General features: G+C 32.5%; 1 protein-coding gene across 1 annotated transcript in view; it reads left to right on the forward strand.

The window, feature by feature from the left end:
• LOC115878393 (multidrug resistance-associated protein 4-like) overlaps window positions 1–19420 on the forward strand; it is a 65661-nt gene that overhangs the window by 17967 nt on the left and 28274 nt on the right. The window contains exons 2-3 of the mRNA XM_030894931.1: window positions 6734–7042; window positions 16311–16566. Of these exons, the coding sequence (XP_030750791.1) occupies window positions 6734–7042; window positions 16311–16566 (565 nt within the window). The remainder of the gene's footprint in view (window positions 1–6733; window positions 7043–16310; window positions 16567–19420) is intronic.

Raw genomic sequence — 19420 nt, forward strand, 5'->3', positions numbered from 1 at the left:
TAATCAAATTTACATTTATTTTAATGGTAGAATCTAAAAATAGAATAATATACAGGGAGTTCCATTTAAAAAAATACAACTATAATATTTTTTACTTAGTTGGGACACTCTGTATCTTGTAAAAATATTTTTAAATTGTAGCTCTAATAATCCTTCAACGAACCCAAAACTTACAATTTGTAAAAATCTAATCGTTTAGCTACAATACTCCGTGTCGTATGTGGTGAACAACCCTGTATATATGATATGAATATTAATATTATTATATTAATATTATTATATACAGTGTGACCCACTCAAGACCGGGCACCCTCCATAAAATCTGTGTTTATAGTCCGATTTTGATGATTTTTTTTTTCAAATATAAAGTTTCAAAAAATGTACTTTAGGGCTCAATGTCATGTTATTTCACAAAAAACAAGGCCTACTTAATAAAGTTTTTGTGGTGAAAAATTTGCAAAATCATATTAGCGATTTTTTTTCAAAAAATTTGAGTACACCCCTACATTCGGCATCCCCCAAAACAGTTCTGTACCAAATTTCGTTTAAAAATATTAATTATTAATAATTCTGCAGTTAAATTAAATAATTCCCTATTTTTGCCAATTTAACGATGAGTTATAACGTAACCCTTGAAAAAAACAATCCACAACAATGGGTTTTATTAGCTGTCAATTCTTGCAGCGTAGAATTGAATATTAATTTAATAGCACGCAGAAAAGTGTTGTATCAAGAAATATTATTTGCATTATGGAACAATTAAATATTAGGGATAAAATTGAAATGATTCGTTTAGTGGGTGATAACTATCTTCAAGCAGGAGAAGCTGCCAGAGAATTTAACAACAGACATCCCGACAGACCTGCAGTAAGTAGAAGCACGGTTCAACGAATAAATAGAGTTTTTAATGAAACTGGTTGTGTGTCAAAATACTTACTAAAAAACAGAAGGCCGGAACATTGAATAAATAGGCGGAATGAGGAAATATTAGAATATTTTCGTAACAATCCTCGTGCAAGCATTAGAGGCGCCAGTGTTGATTTGGATATACCAAGGGAAAATATTAGGAGATGTTTGCGAACTAATAAAGTTAAACCCTTTAAACCAAAGATTTTACACACTTTGGAAAACGGAGATGATGTTAGACGATTAGAATTCTGCTTATGGGCTCAAGCAGAGTATTTAAATAATAGAAATTTCTTAAAAGAAATTTTATTTAGTGATGAGGCAACATTTAGTACAAACGGAGTAGTATCCTCTCAAAATTCGCGATTCTGGGCAGTCGAAAACCCTGAATGGGTGATCAATACAAGAAGACAGTATTCTCAGAAATTAAATGTGTGGTGTGGCATACTTGATGATAGAATCATTGGTCCATATTTTTTTGAGAGAAATTTGAATAGTCCAACGTTTTTGAATTTTCTGATTAATGACTTTTGGGATGCAATACATAATTTACCATGCCAAACCCGTTTGAATTTAAAATTTCAATTGGACGGATCACCTGTGCATAACGCGGCAGTTGTCAGGGAATGGTTAAATGAAAATTTTGAAAATAAGTGGATAGGTCGAAATAGCCCGCTAATTGAGTGGCCACCGAGATCCCCGGACCTAACACCCCTTGATTTCTTTCTTTGGGGTTTCTTAAAGCAACAAGTTTACAAGTCTAGACCTCAATCTGTAGATGAATTACGTATTAGAATTACAGAGGCTTCTGCAAATATTACACCACAGCAGCTTAGGAATGTAACTGTTAATCTAAGAAAAAGATGCGACAAATGTATTGAACTGAATGGAGGGCTGGTAGAAGCAACTAGAATTATTTGAATATGTTTAACTTATTATTCGGTTATTGTGTTGCTTGTAGTATTTTTATCATTGTTTGTAATAAAACTCGTTGTCGTGGATTGATTTTTTCAAGGGTTACTTGATAACTCATCGTTAAATTGGCAAAAATAGGGGAATTATTTAATTTAACTGCAGAATTATTAATAATTAATATTTTTAAATGAAATTTGGTACAGAACTGTTTTTGGGGGATGCCGAATGTAGGGTGTACTCAAATTTTTTGAAAAAAAAAAATCGCTAATATGATTTTGCAAATTTTTTCACCACAAAAACTTCATTAAGTAGGCCTTGTTTTTTGTGAAATAACATGACATTGAGCCCTAAAGTACATTTTTTGAAACTTTATATTTGAAAAAAAAATCATCAAAATCGGACTATAAACACAGATTTTATGGAGGGTGCCCGGTCTTGAGTGGGTCACACTGTATATGAATATTATTTTAAAACCTTGGTTGAAAACTAATTTGACAAATCAGAAAAGTACTCCACATTTTTAAACGATAACATTTGCACTTCTGCCAATGGTACCATCGACAACTGCTACACTAGTGTGGTTGGGGTAAGAAAACTACATTCGCATGTTCTTACACTTTATTTAAACAATGACGTTGTGCTTACTTTAGTTATTTATTAAAATTATTTATTTATTAAAACATAAAAAGAAAACTTTTTATTTTAGGGGTGACATATTATAAGGGGTGAATACCACCCTCTGATACTCCAGTGCAAATTTTAATTTAGATTTATTTTAAAATTTGAAACATGAAAAGAATATAGTATTTTTAAGTAACACGCATACATTAAAAGTGACCCGTTTACGTCGCAAGGGGTAAAACTCAGCCCTTGTCACTTTTTAAACCATATTTTCTGTTATCTTAATTCAAAAAAAGAGTTTTTAAAATTATGCAACAATTTGTTTCCATAATTTAATTTAATTTAATTTTTGTTCCTTTAGGGGTGATAAAGGGGTAAAATATACCCCTCTACCATATTTGCTAGAGACGACCCATCAATATTCATATTCTACAAGGTTTTCTGAAAATTTTAAGCTATGGCACAATATTGTATCACAAATCTGCACACGGGATCCCATATTTGACACATTGAAACCGGACTATATTGACATGATTCAAAAAACCAAATGCTCAGGAGATATGGTTTTGTGCTGGCTGAGGCGCGCCGCTAACTCAGAAGAAGGATCCATACGGCCACCGAGTGGGGGTTTAAGATTATTATTTGTTAGACATTGTACAGTCTGACAAACGGATCTGAAACAACGGGGCAACGGCAAGGGGATCGCAATTTTCTAAAATCATGAGCGATTTCATTCATAAAATATCCACGAGCGCGCGGCGTTTCATAAAAATATATCAGGAATTTTTATAATATTTTCCAGTAAAGTTCATAATATTATTTTACTTTAAATGTACCTGCATTTTGTTTAGTCATTTGCCAAATATAGTAATATTTGTTAAAACGCGGGTAATAATTACAATAAACACAAATCAAGTTAAAGTTATAAAACACAATACAATAACACCGCCACTGGATTTTTCAATAGTAGTGACTGTTTCTACTATTCCTAGAGAGGGGCATAAAGTTGGGGGTAATGGCGACAAGACGTGCGAGAATCTCGACCAATCAGACTGGTTGAATCCGGGATGCCATGATGAATTTTGTCAGCGTTGCCAGCTTATCCTAAGCGGACGTTATCTTAAGGAAATACTTTACCTTTTATAATAGGCAGAATGAAGGAAATCAGTTGATTAGATAAATATACATTATTACAATAAGAACTACGTCAACATATCAGCATATATATAATTATGTATGCTGAAATGAACTAAAATATATTCAATTTATAGGTAATATCGAGCAACTTTGCTTTTCTATAATTAAACGTGACAACATCGACTTTTTTTGCCCGAATTCCTTCCGCTGTTTTAGATTCGTTTGTCAGATAATATTGTCCAGGGCCATGTAAGTGAAATATTAAAAATGGTTCCAGCAAAAGTTTCCCAATTATGACGGATGATGGCGCTGATCGTCAAAATTTTTGGACAGGGATTTTGCTTACCGACAATACGACGTGAGCTACGACCGGACAGGACCAATCAGAATGAATGATCAGTCCATAAAGTAACTAAAATAAAAGAGTGTTTGAAAGGTTGTCTAACTTGGCCATAATGTTGCATAGTTCAGTTAGGGCTCCAAAGCGTCGCCACCTGCTACCTGTCACGTGTCATTACAAGAATGACAAGTGACATGACAGCAAATTATTTGTATTTTGCAATTGTTTACAATTTTGTTTTGAATTTTGGAATTTTGTTATTATTTTGTGTAGCATAAACTTTGTTTGTTTTGTGTTTGTGCGTACAGAAATTATGGACGAAGTTTTATTTCCCGAGGAACGAGAGACCTTATATTTCTCTATGATTTGAACTTTATATTTTGTGCTGTGTTTTGCCATCATCATGTAATATTTTGTTCAGCCGATGATGTGATTTGAACACGATCCAGGAAAGGGTATCATGGAAAGCAAGTTCGATATGTAAAGACATTGCCCATCTCTGAACTCTGTGAACGTAAAACGAACTGACTATAAATTTGCGCCTTCATTTAATAGTGTTGAACATTTGCTACATCAACTGAACTTCAACTGCTGACTGCTGAGTTTATAAATCCAACTTAAAGGTGAATTAATTTTTGATGATATCTTATTTAAATCTTTATCTGTTATAATAGCATAGATTGCAAACCCTGCGATCTTATATGCTTTGTTAGTGGCGTTGTTAAATACGTTTTATAATACTATAGGTAAATCGAAGGGTAAATCGCTGGTGTATTTTGGTGGTGTACAAGATGTTGGCATTTTCGTGGCATTATTGGTATTAGTACTAAATTATTTGGCATTACCTTGGCATTAGTGTACAGAAATTCATCAGGAGTTTACCCCTCGAAGTTAATTCAGCATATATGTTTTATATTATCAAATTTAATTTAGCATTTAACTGTAAGCATTTGAAAAGTCTACAATAGTTTATACTTTTCAAATATTCCGTTTTTAAAAATAAACTTTCGTTATATTTTTGCAGTTTTAATTTCGTAATATTTTAAAAAATACATAAAATTTTATATTCACATTTAAACAGCCCGCCTTTTTTGTGGTAGGCAATGCAGATACCTATTTTACCGATAACGTCTGTCATATTTCGATTAGTTCAGTTAGGGCTCAAGGGTGCGCTACAATCGATCCTCGTTAAACGTGTTGCCTACTTTTGACTATGGAAATGACAACTCTTTTATTTTATATTTCTCTATGGATCAGTCTTTCTTGGACATTTGCCGCGGGAGTGTGTGTTAATTTCTGTTGTGATAAGTGTGGTTGTGTTTGCAGTTTGTTTTTTCGGTTTTGATTTTATGTTAAAATTAATTTTGAAGTATTGTATCACCTGTTTTTATGTAATAGTACTTTTTTTAGTTCTATGATCTGATATGTTATGATTTGTTAATGTTTGTTTAACAATGTTATACCAAAGAGGTTATACTTAATATATCAATTTGCATAGCCTAACTTTTTGATCAATAAACTTTGTAGATTTTCAGATTATTTAATTCCTTTTGTTTCCGTATGTAATTTTATTTTTAAGACATATTATGTGATTGTTTCAGATAATATGTTTTAAAAATAAAATTGCAAATAGCGAATAAAAATAATTAAAATAAAAAAGTGTATTTTACAATTCCCCCGGCCCCGCACCCCTTTGGCTAACCTGTAAATGTCAGCTTTGTCGAGAGATGGCGTTACGAAAATGGAACCGATTTATTACAAGGAACTTAGGCTTCTTTTTCGTTAGTATATTCTGTGATTTGTTAGACATTGTATTGTCAACTCTGACGCGTAGCGCATCTCTCGCGTAACACGTGCCCGACGACATTTGACCGTAAAATTATATTTTAAGAAAATTTACACACGAAATTATTGCACAGGGTGTTTTAAAGTTAAGGTAAAAAAACAACCCCTCGATTAACCCTGTATAATATGCCAAATACTAAAGTTTATAAAAAACTTAGTTTACGAATTATAGTTGTTAGTTATAATTATACACAGTTTGCTAAAAAATTCATAAAAATAGGGCTAAAAATAACAAAAATATAACACTTTAAATTTAACCAAAAATTTCTCCGTTGCGTTTTTTTCGCGTCTGGGATATTAATTTTTTGTAGATACAGATTAGAATAAAATAGTAGATATATAAACAACTATAGTAAACAATAAAAAAATAAACGCATCAAGGACAGAAAAACACATATAAAAACATCAACAACTTAAATAAAATTAAAATTCGTGGTACCTACTTCACAGTTGCTACTTTTTTATGAAACTAACTATGGTAAATACATATTTGATGCCGCTGTTACAAATTTATGACAAAAATATATGAAAAAAAGACTTAAATCTTGTCTAAAAAGACTTAAATCTCATAAAAGACTTAAATCTATTAAAAGATATAAATATTTTCTAAAATGACTTAAGTCATTAAAAAAAGTTTAAATCTTTTTTTATTGAATTAAATCTTTTCAAAAAAGGTTCTTTTGAAAAATCTTTCAAAAATTTTTTCTATTTCGGAATAAAGACTTAAATCATGTCATTCTGAAAATGACTTAAATTTTAGGTCTTAAGTCAGCTCTCGAAATATGACTTAAAATCAAATGATTTCAGTCATTAAAATGGTTTAAGTCAAAAAAATAACTTAAGTTTTCTGTGAGCTTGCAGCTCTGCATTACACAATGTGAAAGTGTGAAAAATGTACCAAAGTTATGCTGCAGTCACAAAGATACTCCAGTTGACGGTAACTAAATTTATTTCATATATTTTTTATAGTTTCACAGTACCTGTATTACGAAAAGGACGAAAACATGGATTGGAAGAAAACGATATATACCAGGTGCTTCCAAAGTTTGACTCAGAAAATTTAGGTAATACGTTAGAATCCTATTGGAACAGGAGCAGATATTCCAGAAATAATAACGTAAAATCGAAACAAAATGGTGAAGTAACATCAAATGGATACCAGAAGCAATCTGTTGAAGAAAATGAGCCAAGAACGATATTCAGATGTCTTTTAAGATGCTTTGGTTGTTATTACTTCGCTCTTGGAGTGATGCAGCTGATCATGAAGACAATAGCAATGTAAGTCACTGCCAGAAACCTTTTAGACGGTGAGCTGGCTACATAAAAAACCTGATCATCGTTACATGGCTATTTTTTTGTGTAAACTATCCTTTTGTGTAGCTATTATGAAATAGTCATGTTTGCCAGCGCGATCCCGGGGCTTAAAGCGGGGGCGGCTTTAAAGGGTGAAATTTTGACACTAAAAATATAAGGTACACGAGTTATAATTGCCAAATAGCTTTTATTTATTATTAAGAAACGTGTAAAATTGTCGACAGACATTTTTCACGTGGCTAAAATGCCGCCAGACAACGCGAAAGAGGCATGGAATTTTAACAAAAAAATTTATCGCATACATGCATGTCGATTGGTGGAATGTCATGTTTATTGTTTATTTATTTAAAAAGCCGTATGCAAAAGGGCAGACAAAAAACGTCGTGGCTCAGCGGTAGACAGTTATCAAAAGCGCGATATTACTCTACAGGGTGAATCTTGAATAAGAGCAAATATTTTCAGGGCTGGTAGATCTCAATAAAAGAAACATATTTTCTTTTTTACAGAATAAGTCCAAAATAACCGAGTTAGGGTGGCTGCAACGACCTCCCGTAATCCTGCGGTTAAAACAAAACAATTGATTTTTACGAGGCATGTTTTTTAAGTAAGTACCGTTTTGGAATTAAAAAAAAACGTGCAAAGATATCGCAATAATTTTATTTTTACATGAAAGCCTGTACCTTAATCTACTTTTCTACATAATTTCCGTGAATATTGAGGCACTTGTCATAACGTGGTACCAGTTTTTCAATACCCTCCTCATAAAATTCTGCCGCCTGACTGGTTAACCACTGTATCACAACTGTTTTGACTTCGTTATCGTCTTGAAGACGCTGACCGCCCAGGTGTTCCTTCAAGTGCAGGAATAAATGGTAGTCACTAGGCGCCAGATCAGGGCTGTATGGAGGATGATCTAGAGTTTCTCATTTAAAAGATTTGATGAGATCTTTGGTCCGATTAGCCACATGTGGACGGGCATTGTCATGCAGCAAAACAATACCCTTACTCAACTTGCCACATCTTTTGTTTTGGATTGCACGGCGCAGATTGTTCAATGTCTCACAATTAGATGCTGCATTGATTGTCTCATTACGAGGCAGAAACTCCTCTAGCAATACTCCTTTTCTGTCCCAAAAAACTGTGCACATGATTTTCCGGTCAGAATGTGTTTGCTTAAACTTCACTGTTTTGGGTGATGATGAATGTCGCCATTCCATGGACTGTTGTTTCGATTCTGGTGTGACGTAGGCCACCCATGTTTCGTCACCAGTAACAATTTTGTCTAAAAAATCTTCACCTTCATTGTGGTACTGCTCAAGGAAAGTCAATGCATTGCCTAAACGTTGGGTTTTGTGCAAATCCGTCAACATTTTCGGAACCCAACGTGAACACAATTTCCGGTAATTCAAGTTCACGGTCACAATGCGATACAAAACACTACGAGAACATTGAGGAAAGTAGTCGCACAATGATGAAATTGTAAAGCGTCTGTTTTCTTTCACCTTTTCGTCCACTTTCTGCACCAAATCTTTATTAACGACCGAAGGACGCCCACTCCGTTTTTCATCATGCACATTTGTGCGGCCATCTTTAAATGCTCTCACCCATTTCCTTACCATTCCATCACTCATAGTGTTTTGTCCGTAAACTCACAGATCTCACGATGAATATCGATCGGTTTTACGCCTTTAGCACTAAGAAATCGTATGACAGCCCGTACTTCACAATCGGCGGGGCTCACGATTGTCGGAGGCATCTTAAATACTCAATAAACAACGTATACAATGAAGAATCAGACTGTACTGGCGTCTGTGCATAGACAAGAGATGTAGGTAACCAGCGCGCATGCGCGGAACGCCGACCGTAGCGCTGCGGCGGCGGAATCGCAAAACGGTACTTACTTAAAAAACATGCCTCGTATATATGAAAACCAGCTGTTATGTTTTGACAGCAGGATTACGGGACGACGTTGTAGCCACCCTTGTTCAAGTTTGAAAATTTAAAAAGAAACTGATTTATTTTTAAATAATTTTGTGAGCCACCTGTTTTTTTTTCCTGTATTTGCATCCATTCTTTTAGTGTGTAGCCATGGAGTAAAGCCGTAAGCATGGCAGGTTAAGAAATAATTATACCATGGCTAAATTTGCGGTAAGCAGGCAGTTCTAAAAAGTTTTCTAAAACATACAGGAAAATTTAAACAAAGATGCACGATTTTCTAAATCTTTTTTTGCGAAAAAAAAACTCATAAACGTGTTCTTGGGGTCGAAATATATCACCCTTAAAAGAATTTGCACTTATTTAAGACTCACTTGCACTTATCACTTGCACTTATTACTTGCACACTTATTTAAGACTCACACTGTATAAGGGTTTTCAGGAAACGCTCGCCGCGTTATTAATTGAACCCTAATACATGTAAGTCTACAAAAAGTTTACGGTGTAGATATCGACTCAGAGGAAGGCTCGTTTTGCCAGAGCGAGGATCTGCAGTACGATGAGTCAGATACAAATAGTGAGACAGAATAGTAAATATACGATATCTGTTATTGAAATAATAAAAATTAGATTTATAATATAATCGTATAGATGATTTATCTATACTTAAATGGATGAGGCGGCGAGCGAAAGAGTAATATGGCGCTTTTGATAACTTTTAATTGTGACTGAGATTTGTCTGCAGCTGATTTAGCCACGATCTTTTTGTCTGGCCTTTTGCATACGGCATTTACAATAAATTGACAATTCCACCAATCGGCATGCATGTATACCATAATTTTTTTCATTCTTTAAATTTAATTTCTTAATAATTTTTAAAATTTCATGCCTTTTTCGCGTTTTCTGTCTGCATTTTAGCGAGTAGAAACATTTCTGACAACAATTTTCCACGTTTCTTAATAATAAATAAAAGCTATTTTCGCAATTATAACTCGTATACCTTATAATATTTTTAGTGTCAAGTTTAAAATTTCACCCTTTCGATTGACCGCCCCCGCTTTAAGCCACGTGATCGCGCTGGCAGACTAGACTATATTTCATAATGGCTATACAACAGGATACTTCACACAAAAAATTAGCCATGTAACGATGATAAGGTTTTTTATGTAGCCAGCTCTTAAGGCTATTTGATTTTTGATAAAAAATTATAGAGCTTGCATTATAGTATATGTTTCTGTGCTATACAGGGTGCGTCTTAAATAAGTGCAAATATTTACAGGGTTGGTAAACTTCGATAAAAGAAACATATTTTGTCTTTAGAGTTTTTCAAATAAGTCCAAAATAACAGAGTTATCTTACATTGAAAATTTCAAAAAAAAATATTTTTTGCTTGAGATCCTTTTACTGGATCCTTTCAGGGTTTTCTTTCTTGTAAATTTAATCTACTACCTATGTTGCCATGTTATCAGGAAATTATATTTTTTAACTGAAAACTAAAAAAATTCTCAAAATATTTTTCAAAAAATTCCTATTTTTTTTTGTTAAACCATTCTACAGGGTGTTTTAAAGTTTCCTCAAAATAATAACATTTTGTTTTCACTCGTATAATAGACAGATTGGGACTTCTATTTCTAATTTAAAAAATGGGCTACAAAGTCAAATATTTTAGCTACATATTGCTTAAAAATCATCAAAATCGGCCCGTTAGAACAAAATTTATTGAACTTTAAAATAAATGCAAATTATAAGGTGTCTGTTATTCCTGTCGGTCAGTAAAAACATTAAAAAGATTTATTTAGATTGTTCAAAGTACATGTTATATACATCCGTTTTAAAGCGAAATGCACATAAAAATTATATGTATGTCAAAATATTTATTAACTTGAGTGTGTCACAAGATTTTAAAACATCTATAATAACTATTAAAACAATGTATTAAATTAGGTTCGTCTTGTGTGGCCAACCGTTGTTTATTACTTGACATTATAATAAATTAATAATAAACTTGGTAAATTTCATATTAGTTAACGGAAGATCAGTTTTAATTGTAATTAAAACAATTGCAGGTATTAATATAATTGCAGTAATTAATACATTAGTAGGGGAGCAAAAGATGATACATATAGGGATTTACATGAGCGTAGTGTGGGGACCTGTTGCTGGGGTCGGCAACCTTTTGCTATAAAAGGGCCACAATTTTTTCAAGGAAATATGAGCGGACCTCATTTGCTCATGCATCCATGAATCATATCATATGTCAACTTTTGACATTCTCGTTTAAAACAAAATTGAATTTTAAAATTCAATCTAGAGTGCCATGGTTATGTTAAAAACACTAATTCTTAATCAAGGAGCCTTGGAAATATCGTCTAATCGTCTAATGTTTTTAGTGTTTTGTCCTGGCCAGTTAGAAAATGCTCAAATCGTATTTTTAGTCATATCACAATTTTTTCAAATGGAACGAGGGTGGCTCATTAGCATATTTGGAAAAGGCATTTTTTTACGAATAATTTGGTACCACACACTTGGTATTTCGAGTCAAATTTTCGTTACAAACCGCAAGTTATAATTTCAAATAAACCATATGCGGAAATGTCAAAATTTGACATGTGATATATGTCATTCTATTCAGAGTGTTATTTTCTATCGAATAAAGTAAAAAAATACCGAGGGTGCCATTTAAAAATCAAAAGTTGTAGGTAAAATTTCCGGTGAAACAGGAAGTGACCCAAATGAATTGAATACGTCAATCAATCCTAATTTATGTCATATGTTTGTTCCAACCCGCCGCAGAACCGTCACCGAACGATCACGCTCGTGCGCAGTAATTCAAATGTGTTCCAACCGAGATTTGACGGTTATCGGACGATCCTATTTGCGTACCAACCTACCTTGGGATCGTTTAGTTACGATTTCAGAACGGTAATTTCGGTACATGGTCCAAATTGAGAACTGTTTGGGTTTACTTGCGCATTAAAGCATATTGGCAGGGATTATCGATATTTAATAGCTGATTCTGGTCCGGCGTCCGGCCGATGCTTCTTTCTTGGTTATTTTTTACGAATTCGAATACGTGTGCGTTATACTTTTGCTTGTGAGTTTGTGTGGAGTAAATCGTTCGGAAATATTAAATTGTACAGTTTCATAATTATCTATAGATAATAATTAAGGATGAGTGACGATGGTATGACTGATTTGTTTACCTCCACTTCAGATAGTGACAATTTGGAGTTGCTGCCTAGTGAAAGGGTGAAAAATGAACAATATTTATGGAATTACTGGATTCTGATTCTCCATTTCAAGAATAATAATTATTATTATTGCAAATTGCAAACAAAAATAATAGGGTTATTTTATGAAATTCTAAACAAAAACAAAAAACCGATCGATACACGCACGCTTGACACTTTTGACAGTCCCGAAAACAATCCACAAAGCGTTCCAACGTTGATACTTTTTGCAAATTATTTGAACCGTCACGAAACTATTCGAAGTCCGCGCATGCTAACAAAGTGCAAAAAAAAAACGATTTGAGTACGATTTCGAAACGATCTCGAAATGCTGGTTGGAACAAACCTACTCTCATACCAAATCTCGTTTTTTAACTCTAAAAATAACAAAGTTATAAGGGTGAGCCACTTTTGAGACGCACCCGGTATATCTATTTAATTTATTGATTATGTAACGAGCACTTTGTTTACTCCAATGACTAAAGAATCCAAGGACAAATAACACCCGAGAGCAAATTGTGACGATGTCACCAAACAGTGCCGTGGCACATATTTTTCTTAACCTAGCTGTTTGAAGCAATATTTATATTTTTTGATAATTGTTTTGACTACGCCTATGGTGTATCATCCTAATTAATTACGAAAAAAACGTATTAAAATGTTAACAAAAGGTACAAAACTAGTATCGACGTATAGCACATATCAAGTACGTATAGATGTGAATTGAAATTGAAGAATAATTATCGAATTCAATAAGAAAACGCTAAAAAGTTGGGGTGGACTGTTTATTTACCTATGAAACAACTCCTGGCTCTTTCTTATCGCTGTTGCTTTTACACTTGAAAGCTGAACAACTAATCACCATTGTAATAAAGTTTATACAAAGTTTACTACAAACAAACTATTAAAAATCGCTAAAACTGTCGCTGGTGACCAAATGATGACTCATTGTTTGCCACCAAAACAAAAAAAAGCTCACAAATTCTGCTGTAGCCCGTATAGAAGCGTTACATGTCCTTATATTCTTTAGTCTTTTGTTTACTCACTTGTTTCGTCGAACTGTTTGAATCCATTTTTGCTTTTGATCAAAACGGTGTGAGAAACTATGAAGCTATAAAATGTTGTTTCGGGAAAGTTGAATATCCGGGAAAATTGAGTTATTGAATGTTATTGCACCCAACAACTCCCTACGCTCTCCTTTACGCGTTAACATTTTTTCGGCGATTTTATTAACATTTGAAATTGTCACAACTCATCGCGACGCGACGCCTAGTATGAATTCTTTTTCACTTATTTTTTACTACCCTAAACAGCGTTATATCACACAAACCACGTACTCAAGTGTTTTATAGTTTCAATAAGTGCTCTAGCAAAAAACTAAAATACTTAAATATTATGACAAAGCCACGACTTCAATTTTATTTTAATACGATCAACATGAAATCAGAGAAAATGTCTGATTTCTGCCGTATACAGCGCTGCGGTCGGAATTTTTTGAAATCAACTGAAATGCACCAAGTTTATAGAGGTGAGCCACTTTTGAGTAACACCCGGTATGTATATAGTTGCAGTAATCAAGTTAGCAGTGTTAACATTTTTATTTTTTTCTTGTTTACCTAAAAAATATGACTTTACGCTGGCGTTTATTAATAAGAATTGCGCATATTTGCGGTTTAGTATTTTCGTATTTTATCGGCTAACTGCAAAAATGTGGTAGATTAAAGCAAACATAGATCACACGAAATAATAAACAAAATATTTTGACTGCACTTAGTTTTCCGAAAACTAATCAGTATATTTTATTAAATAAACCGAAATAATACCATACAATCGAAAAAAAAACGGCGTCAAAGATGGCTCGGTAGTGATAAATTTTGGCGCGGTCAAGCCCTAGACGTCATTTACTTAGCCAGTTCTTGAGTTTTTAATAGCTCTTACTGCTAGTTGGCCTTAAGAAGCTTGTAATTTGTTTTTATATTGAGTGAAGATGATTTTTAAATGGTGTAGTTTAAAGTTCAAAAAACTTTCTATCCTTTTTTAATCTTGCTATAATAATTAGTGTTAATTTTTGACAAGTTTGATAATAAAATAAAAATAACAAAATAATCGTGATATACAGGGTGCTACAAATTCGAGGTACGAGCATTGGTATCTCGGTAACCGTAATAGATACGATTATGGTTAAATTGGGGCAAAGTTCCGTATGTTCACAAGATGCCATCAAAAAAGTCTTAAAATTTTCAAGGATTGCTGAGTTTTTTGGAAAAAACGGATTTTTTGGAAAATCAATTTTATTTTTTCCTGTCGTTAGTTTTTAGAAAATCAAATAACGAATTGCACATTCTCATAGCCACTTTATTAGAGCTATCTGATAGTATTTTTAGATTTTTAACTTAACTGATAATTTGTAAGATACAGAGGCCAACTTAATTGTTTTAAATACGGACATTTTTTATTTCAGATTTTGAAAGAACTCGGTCTCCTGAGTACAATGATATGCCAAATTTTATACTTTTTTTTTGTTTTGGGTATGAGTACAATGATGTGCCACACTTTATACTTTTTTTTGTTTGTTTTGGCTTGAAATTATTTACAATAATCAACATGAAATCAGAGACAAATTATTTACAATAATTTCAAGACCGACTCTGGTTTCTTAAATTATTTAATCTGATTATATTCATCGCAACAATATTGATCAGCGCTAATTAACATTGAATAAGGAAAATCGAGCCAATTGGAAGATTCAAATTAATAATATCCAGGTCAGAAATTTAAAGATACTATTTCTAACTTTTTTATTGTGAATTTGAAATCTCAGTGTACGATCTAATAATATACATAATATTAACCTTTGTTATTATAAATAAATCAACTTCTACACACTAGTTTCTAATGTTCTGCATGTTCGAAAGGGTTACCACCCTCCCTATTGAACAAATTTATTTTTCGTTCAATTTTATTTATAGCGCTTTGAACTTTCTTCTTATACTTCCGAATGTATTTTGTAATCTTTATTGTAAATGTTGAAATGAATTGATTTCACTTTTAGAAATGACGTCAAGTAATGTATAGCTACTTGGTGATAGGTCCAGAAACCTCGCTGGGCATTATACTGCTCTACCATTTCCAATCCATCTTCCGGGAAAATGATTTGATTGTTTACAGTACATCTGTTGGATCTGTGTCTATGAAAGGAATGCGGGCAAAAAACATTTAAATAAACAGCAATATATTTTATACGTCGATTTGACGAGTGCGTCACCGCAAATCGCTCCGCCCACTCACTTTATTGGCTACTTGCAAATTTGTCGAATTTTTATTGATGGGACGCGTCGTCTAATTTTTTAGGAAAAACATCGAGAAAATATCGTTTCCCCTCTCACGGATACCCCGGAGCTACAGAACGGACAAACGTACTGTATATTATATTATATTTGTATTAATTATTTTATATTATTTTATTGCATTTGATTTTCCGTATTCAATGTTTTACTCCACGTCATTGTTAAGTTTGAATGTTAATCAATATTGTAACGATGAATAGATTAAATATAAAAAAAAACAGGACCGAACTTGAAATTAGTTTAAATAAATTGTGTTCAAATGTCAAAACAAAAAAAATATTAAGTGTGGCATATCATTGTACTCAGGAGACCGAGTTCTTTCAAAATCTGAAATAAAAAAATTGCAGGTCCGTATTTAAAAAAAATAAGTTGGTCTCTGTATCTCACAAATTATCAGTTAATTTGAAAATATAAAAATACTATCAGATAGCCCTAATAAAGTGGCTATGAGAATCTGTAATTAGTTTTTTGATTTTCTAAAAAGTAACGACAGAAAAAAATAAAAATGATTTTCAAAAAAATTAGTTTTTTCCAAAAAACTCACCAATCCATGAAATTTTTAAAAGTTTTTTGATGGCGTCTTGGTGAACATCCCAAAGCGCAACTTTGCCCCAATTTAACCATGTTCGTATCTGTTACGGTTACCGAGATACCAATGCTCGTACCTCGAATTTGTAGCACCCTGTATATATATATATTTTTATTTTCTATTTTTTTCAGAATACTACTGCCCAAGGCTATGTCAAAATTCGTAGCCTTTTTCCAAACTGACCAAACTACTGTTTCCAAAAAGGAAGCTGTTCTCTACGCCTTCCTTCTGATAACTATCAACGTAGTTAACTGTATATATAACCACAACTACCAGCAAATAGTTATGGAGTACTCTATGAAAGTTAGATCGGCGCTTGGCTCGCTCATTTATAGAAAAGCGTTAAAACTAGGGTCAGGAGCCTTTTCTGACGCTTCCATGGGAAAGGTAACATCATACAGTGTGTTTGTATAGTCTGTGAAACGAATACTTGAATTTGTCAGTTCCCGCGGGTTTTTCTAGTGTTAATTTTATTAGGTTAGCAACTTGGGCCATGCTGACGCAATGCCGTCTCTAATAGAACAGCCTCGGAGCGAGATTTATGACGTCACGCTAGTTAGATAGGTACTACGGATTAATAAATATGTTGTAGAATATATGGAAAACATAATTATTCCTCGTATTTTTGGTTTGTATTTTAAAAATGATATAGTTTACATGAAATATATATAATATACAGTTAATAAATACAATATATATACCTATTTATAGTAATAAATATTTTGGCAAATAAACTATGAACCATGCAGCAAATCTGTTACAATATACAAATAATGAATAGGTACATAAGATAATGGGTAAAATGTAAAATATATTTTAAATTTTGGGGTTTGAAAATCGATCTAATTTAACAAAAAACATTCACTACCGTAAAATGGGGTGAATAGAAACAGTTTCGTAGGCTATTAGCGATATACCGGTTGATAAAAATGTGGTATTATTTTCCCGAATATTTTAAAACATGGGTCTTTGTTTGTTCTTTGCGTATACATATAATTTGATTTTTGAAAAATATGCATACAAATATTAAATAAAAATAACATTTGTGTTTCTATTCACCTGCTATTCGGGAGAATAGAAACACACATTGATGTTAATGTTTTTATCTATTCTATTTCCAACAAGGTGATTAGAAACAGTAAATTATTACATAGTAATAGTTAAGAAGTAGGTTTAACAATAATTAACAATACATATAATATGACAACTTACATGTACCAGCTTATGTATTACTTTAAAAATAAATATTTTATTTATAAAGTTTTCGCGCCATACAAAATAGGTGATAAATCGATCTCACATTTATTGATCAGCTGATTGACAGAAACAGTGCTGCCACAGATAAAAATATAGTTTTTACATTTTATTGTGTATTACCAATGATAGAAAAATTAGATATGTCGACTTTTTTTTACTTTGAATATTTTTAATCGTGATTTGATTTTTTTCAGAAATTTTGTTTCTATTCACCACTATGTTTCTATTCACCCCATTTTACGGTATCTACTAATAGTGATGTGTTATTATTTGCATTCACAAAATTTATATGTATATTTTGCAAGTATCAATGTTCGAAAAATTATATTTGCAAATAATACAATATCATAGAAAAAAAGGAGTCAGCGATGGATACGAAATAAAGATCGTCATTTTATATGTAAAATTATTCTAAAATGTTTGATTTTCTTGGGATTTAGGTTCGGGGAAAACGCTAATTAAGTTTTTATTTGGGTTTTCATTATTTTTTTTTTGGTTAAAAAAAACGTTTCGGCTAACATTATAGTCTTCATCAGTGTTGTGTCATATGAAAAAAATAGTGTCGAATATAATCCAAAAAATTACTTAATTAAATTTATTAATCCGTAGTATCTAACTAGCGTGATGTCATAAATCTCGCTCCGAGGCTGTTCTATTAGAGACGGCATTGATCTGATATTTAGAAATGTCAAAAGCTGATGAAATTTTACTTTTGATAATTATGACATTTCGTGTTGATTTTTGCAAGAAGTGGAAGAACTGTCACTTGGTTTATTATTTTCCTTTTCTATTTCACGAAAGTAAAAAGAGTTACCTATCTGATTCGTTCAGGCACTCAATTTAAAGAATATCAGTAACTTTTTTGACAGAGGGATTTTATATTTGCCATGTTGGTAAAAAGTAACGGTCAAAATTCAAAGTTCAACTTAGTGAAATAAATTAGTGGTTTCAATTATACTTTTTATGAGTTTATGTTCATTCATAATGCCTAAAAATACAATTAAAATTAGCAACAGCTTGCGGTAGTCAGTTGTATCCATAGAGAAAGCCTAATAATTAGCTTATAAAACAATAAACTTTTCATTTCTAACCACAATTTTTCTTGGCGGATGATAGTCAAAAACCAAAATGACATTACAAACAAATTTTGAAGTACCTGTAATTAGTAGCAAAAGTTAAAAGTTTGTTAACTTTTTCTACTAGTTGAAAATTACCTAACCTAACCACTAATTTTGATGTGCTAAATACGTACATTGAAATTAGAGGAAGAAACTTCTAGCCTAGTAGAAACCACTAATTTCCAGGTTCTGAAGGAGGCTTTATGAGTTTGTTAACTTTTTCTACTAATTGAAAATTACTACTACTAATTTTGACGTTATGAATGTTTACATTGAATTTAGATGAACAAACTTCTACGCTTAATTATTGAAACCACTAATTTGTTCCACTAATTTCGAGGTTCTGAATGCAGCTTGACGATTAAAAAAAACACTAACATCTAGTTTCCAGTTGGGTTCTAACGCAGTGTCAATTTTTCAAGAAATGAACCACCCCTATCACAAAAGTATCTACAGGGTGTCATTGAAATGGTGTAAAAAATCGTGGGGTGTAAAATAGTACTCCTAAAAATAGTAAAAAAAAGTTCCTATAAGTATAGGGCAGAAAATGCATATTAAGGGAGCTAGGGGCACTGAAAGGGTGAATTTAAAATACGGTTGTTTTGAAATTGTAGGCTTAAAAAACGAGATAAAATTTTGAAAAAAAATCCTCAAAAAAACAAAAAAGGTTCTCTTGTTGCACATCGCCCAGAGTGGCAAAGAGTTTGCTCTGATGGGTTGCTAACTAGTTAATCAACATAAACTCATGAAAGTTATGGCGCACGGTGGGGTATTAGCATGAAAAAGGTGATCGAAATTCGAAAAAGCAAATGTGTTTAAGATTTCCCAAAAAAAGATAAATGATAAGTTAAATCATCTCTGCCATG

This window comes from Sitophilus oryzae, unplaced genomic scaffold (assembly GCF_002938485.1).
Source record: "Sitophilus oryzae breed Bouriz unplaced genomic scaffold, Soryzae_2.0 scaffold_1000_pilon_pilon, whole genome shotgun sequence".
NCBI classification, from domain to species: domain Eukaryota; kingdom Metazoa; phylum Arthropoda; class Insecta; order Coleoptera; family Curculionidae; genus Sitophilus; species Sitophilus oryzae.